We start from the raw sequence: 13,850 nt of genomic DNA, 5'->3' as shown, positions 1-13,850 counted from the left end.
GCTTCTTTCAAAGTAAAAGTGGATTTCTCAGACAACTGTTTATTTCAATTTCTTGGTATAATTTCTCAATGGATTCCTAATTTGATTCACTGATGGAAAGTCTTAAAATGCATTTAAGTCCTATCGGCATTATTAAAGTTGATACTCTTCATTTCTACTGATTATCAGTGATGGTTTAGTACAGGATCTCAGTATTCTCAAGCTTATATCAGTGCAGCACTATTATAATTATGGAACAACCCTTTTCTCTCAAGAAATCATTGTGAGTGCCCATACTGTAGTTCTGATATCAATATTGTTTTATAGCTTTACCTATATTTTACTACTGACAGTGTTTGGTGCATAACCCTTTTTTTAATTTATGGATGGGCTTGGAAAACAGTAATAGTGCAGTCCTATCTCTGAATGGTTAAATATTGGGAATTAATTGACACACTGTGTACTGAATGAGTTTTGTGTGATGATGATTTTTTAATTCCATGTCTTCTTCCTTTCTGGTCTAGTACCGTAGATATTTATTTTCAGAAATGGTGACCAAGGACTTGGCTTTCTTGTTTGAAATGGTGTACACCTGGGACTTATAATGTCAACTGCAGTAGCGCCGATCCAGGGGTGTCGCACATAAAGCCCTATTGAAGTCACTGGGGTTTTCCGTGATCCGGCGCTATCACATCTCACAGAATAGGCCCTATAGCCTTCCTGCTTTGAAACATAAAACTGTTGGTATCATTATTCCGAAGACCATTTGCTTCCAACCTAAATAAACGAAAGAAAAGGGGTGCAAAGTGAGGCTTACTCCTTATAATGCCTGAAGTTTTGGTTTTGTGTAGTGGCCATACCTGCTCTAATGTCATTCATCATAGTTATCAAGAGCAACATTCTACCCCAGAATAGGGTTCAGAAAATGAAATCGAGGTCAATCATTAAACTTCGATTTTGCTGATCTGGGCACTACTGCACAGAAATTCCTATTGACTTTAGTTTCGGAGTCCCGATCTCCACGATTGCAGGATAATGAATAACTAACCCCCCCCCCCCCCGGGGATGGGTTCAGCAGTTGTTTTGGAAATACCCCAATTAGGGCTACCCACCTGCTTTCGATGGCGACATCAATCATCAACCTTAACTTACATTAATAAAAAATAAAGTCCTGGTGCAAATATCATGGAGAATACCAGTCCTTTCAAAGAAATGGGGAGAGTGGGAGAATGGAGTGTAGGACAGTCCTGTTTCCACCATTCTCTTCTTTATATGGAGTATTCTCTTATTTCTATTCTTTAGTCTCGATGCTCTGCAAGGTAAAAAGCACAAAAACAAAAAACCATTGCGCAGTATCTTCAGGGTAACAAATACACCTTTCCCAGCCACCAGCTACTTACAGCAAGACTGTAGGGAATAGACACTGATTGGTATCTTTATTGCTGATTCCAGGCACCCACAGCATACACTGGATCACTTCGCTCCAAGTCTTATCTTCAAATATCTAGTATGACACTCACGAGTGCCTAGAGGATATAAAGGACAGATATGGTGCAAATACCGCTACAAAGATTTATTTAAAAACATAAAACACAAGACACCACAAGGTATCACACTCACATGTAAAATGTGATGGTTGAACCATCTACAACGTGCCGTCCGCTGCTTGTAAGTATAAAGCTGCATGCACTGGTAGCTGGGGTAAGGATCCCTTCTTCCCTCCTTCTCGCGGCCGCGACTCTAATAAGATCCCCCCTCCGATGTAAACACTGCCAGGCTGCTGCTCTCTTCCTACATGCACGGGGTGACGTCACCAATAAGCTCCACCCTGGGAGCTAAAGAATAGAAATAAGAGAATACTCCATATAAAGAAGAGAACGGTGGAAATAGGACTGTCCTTCACTCAAAAAATTCTCCCACTCTCCCCATTTCTTTGGAAGGACTGGTAGTCTCCATGATATTTGCGCCAGGACTTTATTTTTTCTTATTGCATTGTTGGTACAAGTTGTAGGATAGACTTGTCATTTTGTCCTAAGGCTGCCATCCCACAATTTTAATTTTAATAGTTGTAATTGGGATTATATCACATATGATTTGTTTTCACATTAATTACATTTATCACATTGTAGTTTAGGTTGAGCGTACAGTGCAGTATTTTTTCTAGTTATCAACCTTAACTTACTAAACATATTACTGCCATTAGTACAGTTTGATCCTATGTCAGATTACAACTTTAATCTAGTGCAACTGAGAACTCAAAATCTATACTGCCAACACAAAACAATACAGTTTGCCATAATTGAACAAATGTATTTATACACCAGATTCATATACAGTAGATAACTTTTTTCAATATCACACAAAATATTGTTTTACATTAATATTTTAGCAAAGTAAAACTGGTGGTTTAAGCAATTTCTTCTAGCTTTTTATGCTTTAATCGATTTATATATGTGTGTCAAGTGTACAGTAGCTTTCTTTTCTGTTTAAGGAAGATTGTTTCTCACTGGAAAATCGGCATTAATGCTTACTGACCATTTTAGAATAACAGCCATATTTCAGTTTCACCTGCACTATCATTTACACTTGATTTATAGCATTGCATACGACATTAGTATGGGATTTAGTTTGAGTTGGCAGCAAAGGAGCATGCATTTCTTTTGCCTTGGTTATGACTTATAAATCATACTTGATAACAAAGTGCATTAAATTACACTACATTCAGAGAAATTATATAAAACCATGTGGAAAAGATTTTACGCCAATATTACTCATTTGCACTGTGCGTACAAAAAGAAAACATTGAACATTTTCACCCAGTCTTTCCATTTTTACAGACATCTTCAGGGGTCCCGCAGAAAGTAGTAAATGCCAATGATTACAGTGGTTCTGTTTCCATCTTTTATTAAAGTCTTAAAATCTTAATCAGACACTTGTAATGTATTTAATTTTCAATGGCCATTCTGTAATGCTGGGTTATTCTTTTTCAGTCATCAGTAATATAATAATTGTGGCAAACATATTTTAAATCAATATAATGCACTATTTGATTTCTACAGCTGGGACGCAGATGGAAGACTTTGGGAGCCAAAGCACAGTGAATAATTGTTGCCAGCATTAACTATGTAGTGGAGTGGACAAGCATTAGACAATGCTGATTGTATCTAAAAATCATAATGTGTGGATATTTGCAGTTGCCTTCATTACTGTTAGTAGTACATATTAATTTGTTTTACAAAACATGTCATATACAGTATGGTCAGTAATACAAAATGAGCCAGTGTCTTCAACCACGAGTAGAGATCTGAATAAACTGTAGAACCCTGTAAGAAAAAATGTAGGACCTAGTGAAACCCAGGCATAGTGGGGCATATATATTTGGAAATATATCCTAGAAATTGAATATATATATATATATATATTGTGCTGTGCTGTGTGCTGGGTGATAATGGTTAAAGGCGGGGTTGCAGACCTGCCTAAGACCTGCCTAAGACATGCAGATGAGCATACAGTTGTATTTACATTTGCATATATATATATATATATATATATATATATATATATATATATATATATATAAAGCAACTGTAAATATTCCTGTATATTCATTTGCATGTCTTATGAATATACAGGAATATTTACAGTTGCTTTATGCTTTACTGTGGAGGGTTTTAGTCACTTTTTTTACCCACCATAACCTTAATAGTCGTATATATATATACTTAATATATACTATAATTTTCTTTATTCCATATCATTTAAAATATAAGATACTGTTACAACTTTTCAATTTCTGAATTGATGGAAGTAAAATAAAGCAATACTTTAGCTGTCTTGAAAAATAAAATACACTCTGTTACTATTTCGTTATACTTGCAACCTCCCACACTACCATAGGGTTCCCCAGAAAATCAGACTGAAAAATACCCTGGTAATTTATGAGATTTGAAATGGAAACTCAAGCCATGTTTTATTCCCTATAAGAAGTATACTGCACCTTCCATGCTATAAGACACTTGACTGCCTCATTCAAGTGAATGGGCCATAAACAACCATATTTAAGAGGTGCCATAAGAAACCTTCCGGGAACAAAGGACCACTTACAGCCCAGTCATTTGCTGGAACGTGTTTTATGGAGTAGCAGTGCTTAGTAAATATGGTTTATAATCTTGCCAACCTAATTTACTGTTATTTTGAGATTCTAATCCTTCTGTTGGAACTTTATTATCAGTGCATTTTGTTACTCAATGCTCTTGCTATTTTATGGAAAACTGAGACTTGGAGAACCAGGAGTGAATTAGAATGGAGTTAGGTTTGCAATAATGGATATGTTAGAAACTAAAGTGGGGAGGGAAACAGGTAGAAAATGGTGATCCTCAACAATCTGTGTCCATTTAAGTCTGAGGGCATCCTGTTTTCTTGGTGGAAAATACAGAGAAACCTTTGGTGTAAACAGAGTAATCTTAACAATGTGCCCAATAAATGCCAAATACCAGGATTAACCAAGCTCCAATAAGACTATTGCAACTTGATCCCATGTTAACTTCTAGTCAAGTCAATGGCAGTTAATGCAGGACCGAATTGCTATGCCGCTTTCTACATGCAGCTGCTTCATGGTGGGAACAACAGGGGTGTGTTTTATGGTGTACACAAAGGTTATAATGTAATGTAATAGGGCTATTGTTTCCCTTTACTTGTTTTTACTGCTTGTTGTGGTACCAACCTGAGGTTCTGTGGACACATAATTTCTAGGTTCTTGAGGAACCACAGAAGCATAGTAGATGAGTTTCCCATTTCTCCAGAACTTCATGACATATATGTATATATATATATATGTATGTATGTATGTATATATATGTGTGTGTGTGTGTGTGTGTGTGTGTGTGTGTGTGTGTGTGTGTGTCTGTGTGTGTGTGTGTGTGTGTGTGTGTGTGTGTGTGTGTGTGTGTGTGTGTGTGTGTGTGTGTGTTACCGAACCTGTCTCAGCGTCTCCCCTGCTGAAATGTCTCTCCTGGCTTCCTATCAAATCCCGTATCACACATGCAATTCTCCTCCTCACTTTTAAAGCTTTACACTCTTCTGCCCCTCCTTACATCTCATCCCTAATTTCTCGCAATGCCCCATCCCGACTCTTGCGTTCTGCTCAATGATGTCTTCTCTCTATCACCTTGTTTCTAAAGCCCTCTCCCGCCTTAAACCTTTCTCACTCACTGCCCCACATCTCTGGAATGCCCTTCCCCTCAATGCCCGACTAGCATCCTCTCTATCCACCTTTAAGACCGACCTTAAGACACACTTGCTTAAAGAAGCATATGAGTAGCACCGTAGATATTACTATACACATGATAGATACATAAACCTTGGCCCTCTGCAAAAGCACTTACCAAAAGGCCCTCCTACTGTCTCTGTACATACCTCCTACATACCAATTAGATTGTAAGCTCCTCTGAGCAGGGACTCCTCTTCCTAAATGTTACGTCTATGTCTGAAGCACTTATTCCCATGACCTGTTATTTATATTATTTGTTATTGATATGATTACCATGTGTATTACTACTGTGAAGCGCTATGTATATTTATGGCGCTATACAAATAAAATAATGGTAAGGTGAACAAATAGGCGCAAACAAATAAAAGGTAGTCACTATAATAGCGGTGACAGTGAATAAATCTATCTAATAGGTGTATATAACAATAAAATAATACATCAAGTGACGGTGATACAAAATATATAATGAAATGTATACAATTTCACCCCCTGCTCAGACCCGCTGGAAGGGATAGTCTCCACCCGTCCCCAATGTTGCAACGGTAAACACGAAATCCAGGGGGAGCATAGGGTGGAAACACAAGCAAAAAAACAAATCTAAGTGCAGTGAGAATGGAAAATGGGGAAATGAGTGTCTGAAATCTTGGCTCCTGTGGAATGGCTATTTACAAGATGTAAGAGTCAAAACAGCAATGTGGACAATCAGTCAGTGGTGGAGGTAAGTATGGAAGTCATCAAAGAGGCTCAGGAACTTAGGAGGGTATGTCCCAGTGAAGGAGAGAGAAAAGAACTTGCATAGCGCAGATCAACCAAGGTATAAAAATAATTTTATCTAAGTAAAAAATGCACTCACAATGTTTACAATAAAATTGGGCATGTCACACTTAATAAGTGTATATGGAGAGATCATCTGCCAGTCGGCTCACCATCCCGTGATTCTCCGTACACCTCGGTCACTGCCTCTGCTCTGCTGCGTCACGGCTTGGCGTCTGACGTCAGATCCGGTCTCCTCTTACGGTGGTGGCTGGGCCTTCCGCGATCCTCTCCAGACTGCTCCGCAGAGTGGGAGTTTCTTTTGCGGAGCAGAGGCAGTGACCGAGGTGTCCTTCCCTTGGTGCCCACTCTTAACACACACTGGGAGGTTCATATACTTGTTACTGTATGAATGTCTTTCATTGAACCGGGCCCCCCTTTTTAGCAACATTCATGTGGTCCCGCTTATTTTGGGCCCTTACTGAGATCCTGGCATGTTCTGTGCAGGTTAGTATCACTCTTAATGATATATACAAACCCGAATATAAGCTCAAGGAAAACACACATAACTGTAATAAAAGAATAGCAATACAAACGGAGCAAAAATAGGGTTAAGAGAGGATGTATCAAGCCCTGAAGCAGTATGAATAAACAGGAGGAGACTCATATATGGGGGAAAATTAAATAAATCAAAGAGAACACTCACAAGAGGACTGAGTATGGTTCTCAGTGAATGTCCAGCTCTTGTGTCTTAACCCCGTGTCTCCGGTATGCCCGGTGTGGAGTGCTCAATTACTCACAAGGTTTCACCGTCCTGCTCCGCCAGCTGGCAGGGCACATGTGCCGGTCAGCTGTTACAGAGATCCTCCATGACCCCTAGACACGTTGTCTTCAATCATGTGCAGCAGAGAAGTGCAAGGTAGATTGATGAGTCTGCAGCTCATAAGAAGATTGAAACCTCACCAGCAATTGAAAAAATATTTATTGAACTACATAAAAATGGCACGGACAAACAAAGACAACTCTCCTCCCATGCGTTTAACACCCCGATGGCGCTTTCTCAAGGAGTATACTCACAGTAGAAGTCACAGACGGAGAATACTGCATTGTTAGTACAGCAAATGGCACTGTCCCTACCCCAGATGATGTAAGAGAAACATGATGTAAGAGAATCCTACGGGGCCCCGCGAAAAGAACTGTCTCAATTTTCAGCAGAAACTCCAGGAAAATTTTACCCCGTGTGTTCAGGATGACGTGGGTCAGAAAAGACTAGAGACGAGCTACAGCCCAGAGCTCTTAGCGCAAGCGTCACAGGAATGACATCCAGCCTAGGGATGACAATGTCTACTGCTAGCGCCATATACAGAAAGCCAAGAGAATCAGAGAAAACAAGTACTGACTGGAAACTGTACTTTGAGATGTCCCAGAAAGACGTTCAAAACTTCATCACAAAGTTAGAAGTTTCTCAGCAAGAGGCTCGCGCGCTCAAAGCAGAACTTGGTAATGTAAAGAGAGAATTTACACAAGAAATGTTTGAAGTGCAGAAAGAAGGCTGCATAAAGAACGTGGCTCCCTGGTGCAGCACATACAAGCAGAACACAAACTATGGAGCCAGCTGCAAGAGCTGTAAGGCTAGAGAGTCTGTAAGGCTAAGGCCCCGCTGCCTCAGACCACGCGCCCGCACTGCAGACAGGCGGCACGTGGAGAGGCACTTGACCGCTATCTGCGGTCTGTAGGGATCAGGAGCGGGGGGGCGTGGTCAAAACGGGTGTGGGGGCGCGGCAATGACATCGGGGGGCGGGGTAATCACACTGTGTGTCAGGGGGTTCCCTCCCCCGACTCCCCACTCCCCGCAGCCTCCCTGAGGAGAGAGTCTGTGGGAAGAAGCAGGGGGGCTCCCTTGGTGCTGCAGCTGCTTTCCCCGCTCCCCGAAGCCTCCCCTCATTGCCAGGGGTTCCCTCACCCCCCCCGTGCATCTGCAGACACAGACTATGTGGGGGGGGGGAGGGGCGGGGCCATCACACTGTGCCGGAGTGTGTGTCAGGAGAGTGTGTCACAAAGGAGAGAGAGTCTGTGGGAGGGAGCAGGGGGGCTCTCTTGGTGCTGCAGTCAGAAAACAAATTGATGCTCTCCTCCCCCCTCTCCTTCCCGCTCTCCGAAGCCTCCTCTCCTCCCCTCATTGGCTCACAGCCACACCACGTGACGCGTCGCCGCTCGGGATTACAATTCTCTTGCATCCCCTGGCGGCTGACGCGTCACAGCGTGTAGCGAGCCCTGCAGGGAGGACGGACTGGGGCCGGCTCAGGAGAAACTGATGTCCGGTGAGTGACGCGCACGCAGCCGCGCGCGCCATCGGAAGCAGCGGGACCCAGGCCTAAGAGGCCATGGTGAAAGAGATGCGGCGAATGCTACAGGAACAGCTGAATACCCAGTATGTCCCCACAGAGCAGCACGAGGAGCGGAAGGCCATGCTGAGCCTCACCAGAACATTGCTGGAGGCGGAGCTTAGATGCCAGGTGAAGCAGAGAGGCTGTTCCATCCCCATGACTCAGTACGGCAAGGAGAAAGAGGCCCGGAAAAAAAGCAGAGGCGATCCTAGCGACAAAAACTGCAGAGCTCCAAAATATGAAGGAGGCTTTGATGCAAACCTAGAGCAAGCACCGGGAAGAAGTGAAGGCCCTGAGAGGGGACTTGCAGGAACCAAACACAGAACATGTGGTGAATGACCGGTCTCTAGTCTCAAACGCTGAAAGTACGCTGATGGACAAAGGTCCAAAAGCCATCACCGCTAAAGCTGAGTTACTGTCCTCACAAGAGAAGGCCAAGCAGTCACTGGTGCGTGAACACAATGAGCTGACCAATGAGGTCAAGGTTCTTCTGCAGGGCAAGGGAGACTCTGAGTACAAGAGGAAGAAGACAGAGATGCATCTTCAGGATAGGGGGATCAAGGTCACAGAGCGGCATAAAGTCTGTGAGGATTGGCTTGGGCCCGCCTCCGTGACGTGACCCATGAAGAGACGTGTGACGCGTGCCAAGGTTTTGGATTGGAACATTAGCAGAGTGGCAGGGAGAACCATTACAAAAAAAAAGCTGTGTGTGCTGTGCACGCGCATAGTAAGTGAAACTTCTTTGACTTTTGTCACAGAAATTGTATTTGTATTGGTGATGTTTTAATTAAAAATCAAAATACAATTTCATTGACAAAACGCAAATAAATTTGACTTAGAACATGCGTACACATCCCTTGTATTTGCACTAAGCGTGAATTCCTCGTGTGTGTGTGTGTGTGACTGTGTGACTGTGCGTGTGACTGTGCGTGTTACTGTGTGACTGCGTGTGACTGTGCGCGTGACAGTGCGTGTGCGCGTGACAGTGCACGGTGCACGTGACAGTGCGTGTGCGCGCGACTGACTGTGTGCGCGACTGACTGTGTGCGCGACTGACTGTGTGCGTGACTGACTGTGTGTGTGTGCGTGTGACTGTGTGTGTGTGCGTGTGACTGTGCGTGTGTGCGTGACCATGTGCGTGTGTGCGTGACCATGTGCGTGCGTGCGTGTGTGTGACCGTGTGCGTGCGTGTGACCGTGTGATGTATGCGCAGCCCCCCTGCACCTCACACATCCCCCTAACCTATTCACCCCCAATACAGCTCCATGATTCCCTGCCCTCCCCCTAATGATACACCCGAATAACCCCTGTCCCCCACCCCAAATGATATAGCCACACCAATACCCCCTGCCCTCCCCCTAATGATACACCCCATCTCCCCAGTCTAGGCACGCACTCACCGGGCGGCAGGAAGAGGCTGCTCCAGACCCTTCCCTCCCGCACCGGGCTCCGTGTCACCCCCTCAAGCATGAAACTCCTCTCCTAGGCGGCCGTGACCAGCAGGCGGCCGGACGGCTAGTCTGCACATCCTCCGGAGCAGCCTCCTGAAGGGAGTCCACGGCTGCAGGGACCACAGGAGCCCCTCGGGCTCTACCCCACAGAAGCTGCCGCCCTGCAGGGACGGGGAGAGGCTCAGCTCCAGCTCCCCGCCCCGGTACCGGCCCAGGGAGGTGAAGGTCTCCCCGCCCTCACCAGTCACCTCCTGCCCGGAGCTCAGGCCTGAGACTGACCCGCAGCGGCTCATCCCACAGGCAGCGGCCAGGGGAGGCCTGCAGGGACACGGGCATGCACCGGGAGAAGAGGAGAGGCCGCAGGATATCAGGGCCTGGAGCAGTGTCCCTATGAGAGCCGTGGCGTCCCTACGTGTCGCCATGACTACCGTGCTGGGGCGTGTGGGGGGAACGGCGCCGCTGGCAGCTGCATGCGTCTTTCCCCAGCGTCCCCATGACTACTGCGCATGTGCGGCCTGGCAGCGGACGTGTTGGGGGAACGGATCCGCTGCCAGCCGCTTCTGCGCATGCGCAGAAGGCCGTAGTCGCCATTAGTTATGCGCATGCGCGCCATTGCAGCGGACGTATGGCGGCCGTTAGGAGCGGCGCCTGCGGCTATGGCCGCCGGCCGCCGCATATGTGATTGGCCGTGGGGGGGCGCGGCGCCCGTTAGGAGCGACGCCGGCGGCTATCGCCGCCGCCGCCACATGTCACAGCAGGTGCGTGGGGGGAGTGGGATGGGGAGCCGTGATGTCACTTCCGTTTCATATTTCGCCCCTCACTCTCCCGTTTTACCCCATCAGAATAGGTGCCACTAAAGAAGTTTCACTTCAAAAAGTATGATAGTTTGTGAGAAACACCATATCCACATTTAAGTCCTCTTGTTTTGGTGTCAAAGAGTCTTATCATTCTGAGTTCAAATGTTTTCCGTTCTTGGATGCGTTTAAACATTCCATTGAGGATTTTTATTTTTAAATCATGTATGGAATGATCTGGTTTTGAGAAATGATGTCCCACTGGAGAGCAGTATCGTCCTTCTTCATTGTACTTGTATTGAGTGTTTATGCATGTTCATTCTGCCTTGAAGTTTTTGGCTGGTTCCCCCAATGTTGCATCCTTGGTCACATTTGTTGCATTGAATAATATATACTAGATTCCTGGATGTGCAGCTGTATGATCCTTTAACATTGAATGTACCATGGTTGTGACCGGCTGTGGGATCTTGGCATATATTTTTGAAGAGTTTGTACTGTGTGATGTTGCACGGTTTTGTGCCATTATATATATATATACAGTGTTCGACAAACCTATACATCTGCACGCCCCGGGCAAGTGGATTTATCACCGTGGGGAGTTCCTATTGGCCTAAGCAGCACACGTTTTTTTTAATTTGTCCCTGCTCGTGCTGCTGTTTAATTTCCCCCGCTCGCGCTGGAGAAAAAAAAAAAAAGCCGCAGCAGTGCCATCCCTCCTCCCCCTCCGCTCTGAGCACGTTTCTCGTCCCCGTAGCAGCCAGAGAGTGCCTCCACAGGCCCCTGCATATCCCCATTGGCCCCCCGCATATCCCCAATGGCCCCCGCATATCCCCAATGGCCCCCGCATACCTCCCAATGCCCCCCGCTTACCCCCAATGGCCCCCGCATATCCCCAATGGCCCCTGCATATCCCCAATGGCCCCCGCATATTCCCAATGGCCCCGACATACCTCCCAATGCCCCCTGCTTAACCCCAATGGCCCCCACATACCCCCAATTGTCGCTGCATACCCCCAATTGCCGCCGCAGACCCCTGCATACCCCCATTGGCCGCCGTATGCCCCCGCAGGCCCCCTCAAACCTCTGATGTCTCCCGCAAGCTGCCGATGTCGCCCGCAGCCCCCGATGACTTCAACATACCTCCGATGGTGAGTGTGACTCCCGTCGCCGCTTCTGGTAGTGTGTGTGTGTGTGTGTGTGTCTGTCAGAGAGTGTGTTTGTGTGTGTGAGTGTGTGTGTCTGTCAGAGAGAGTGTGTGTGTATGTGTCTGTCAAAGTGTGTGTGTGTGTCTGGCAGTGTGTGTGTCCGTCATTGTGTGTGTGTGTCAGTGTGTGTGTGTGTCAGTGTGTGTGAGAGTGTCTGTGTGTGTGTGTGTGTGTGTGTGTGTGTGTGAGCCAGAGTGTGTGTGTGTGTGTGTGTGTGTGAGAGTGTGTGTGTTTGTGAGTGTGTGTGAGTGTGTGTGATAATAGGATGACTGATTTGGTCTCTCTCTCTCTCACCCTCTCTGTGTGTGTCTCTCACTCTCTGTGTGTGTGTCGCTCTCTGTGTGTGTGTGTCGCTCTCTCTGTGTGTGTGTGTCGCTCTCTCTGTGTGTGTGTGTGTGTCGCTCTCTGTGTCTGTGTGTGTGTCGCTCTCTCTGTGTGTGTGTCGCTCTCTCTCTCTGTGTGTGTCGCTCTCTCTCTGTCTGTGTGTCGCTCTCTGTGTGTGTGTGTGTGTCGCTCTCTCTCTGTGTGTGTGTCGCTCTCTCTCTCTGTGTGTCGCTCTCTCTCTCTGTGTGTGTCGCTCTCTCTCTGTGTGTGTGTCGCTCTCTCTCTGTGTGTGTGTCGCTCTCTCTCTGTGTGTGTGTCGCTCTCTCTCTCTCTATGTCACTCTCTCTCACCCACTCTCTGTCTCTCTCACACTGTCTCACACTCTGGACCTGGATATCTTTCTTACCCTATATATCTTAACTGCCCTATACCTACACCGATATAACCTATACTGCTTACTTCCAGATCTGACTCAAGCTTCACACAGGAGACATCGGAATCCCCCCTAACCCAGAAGACAGGTAAGAAACACATCCCCTCCAACATATAACATTGCGGGAATGAGGTACCTGGACTGCGGATCAGGTAAGATCACACATACACACACACATGTAACCAGGACTAATTGTAGTATAATGTAATACAATAAATAAACTTATGTCAAAAACGAATGTTGTTCTTACTAGGAATTTATTCAATTTATTTTATTTGTTTTTTTTAAAGCGGGGTTGAGGGTGGGACTAGGGTTGGGGGCGGGACTAGGTGGCGAGTAGATTTTTTGATCGGCAAGTAGATTTTTGGGTGATTTGTCGAACACTGTATATATATATATATATATTCACCAACTGCGTGTACACAGTACTTTACACTGAGATGTAACGAGACTTGCAGATGACTTTAGATGTCTATTTGTGTCTACTTCTGAGACCATTCTCCCTCCACTGCAGAGGTAAATGAGAATTTTCACATGTAGTGTTAGGACCTGCATACTGGTCATGCGGTGAAGTGGCTGCAGGCTTATAACGCTTTGGCCAAAGGGTTTAACTAAATGGCCCTTACTCATGAGAATACTAACATTGAAGTATTTAACTATGTATTTTGTCACATTGGATGCAGCATTGGGAGTTTTTGTCTTTTGTTGTAAACTTTTGTGCTTGTGCCTGGCATATGCCATCACAAGGATGAATAGACTGCCTAGTGTCTGTTTATTGATTGTTGAACATGAAATTAATATCTTTGTAATGTGTACAATAGCTTTATAGAGCATACACAACACTATTTGAGTAGTCAATGAGTCATATCGTAAATTTGCCAAAATGGCAACTGTTTTTTAGAAACAAAAGTACACTACATTAATAATTTGAGTGAGTGAATTTGCTGCTAAGAACCAATGTTATTCTCACTCCAGTAAGCCGATGTTCACAGAATTTTGTGAACCGACTAGGCTTCGCTGCAATTTCGATGAAACTGTGATCTAACTTTTGGCGCCAAATGTTCTACTGTAACAGTCCAAATTGTAAAAAAATTAAATAAATAATAACTTTTTCGCCCATTTAAAGTGGCAAAATAGAAGCCCCGCAACTTCAAACAAAAAATTGTTTTTACACGTTTGATCGAATTTTACAAGTGACAGTAATCAAAAATGCGACGCCCATTTCTAACAGTATTGGATTTACCACAAACTTTGT

The 13,850-nt window shown here is 45.2% G+C and overlaps 2 protein-coding genes across 10 annotated transcripts in view; both read left to right on the top strand.

Moving 5' to 3' along the window:
- LOC142488850 (uncharacterized) overlaps window positions 1–3,080 on the top strand; it is a 55,011-nt gene extending 51,931 nt beyond the window's left edge. Inside the window, exons 6-7 of the mRNA XM_075589188.1 lie at window positions 1,282–1,298; window positions 3,039–3,080. Coding sequence (XP_075445303.1) covers window positions 1,282–1,298; window positions 3,039–3,080 — 59 coding nt within the window. The remainder of the gene's footprint in view (window positions 1–1,281; window positions 1,299–3,038) is intronic.
- The window catches only part of BBS9 (Bardet-Biedl syndrome 9), a 488,279-nt gene that overhangs the window by 371,798 nt on the left and 102,631 nt on the right, over window positions 1–13,850 (top strand). The gene's annotated exons all lie outside the window — the stretch shown is intronic.

This window comes from Ascaphus truei, chromosome 2 (assembly GCF_040206685.1).
Source record: "Ascaphus truei isolate aAscTru1 chromosome 2, aAscTru1.hap1, whole genome shotgun sequence".
NCBI classification, from domain to species: Eukaryota; Metazoa; Chordata; class Amphibia; order Anura; family Ascaphidae; genus Ascaphus; species Ascaphus truei.
The sequence above is the reverse complement of the archived record's forward strand: the minus strand, read 5'-3'. Positions and strand labels throughout refer to the sequence as shown.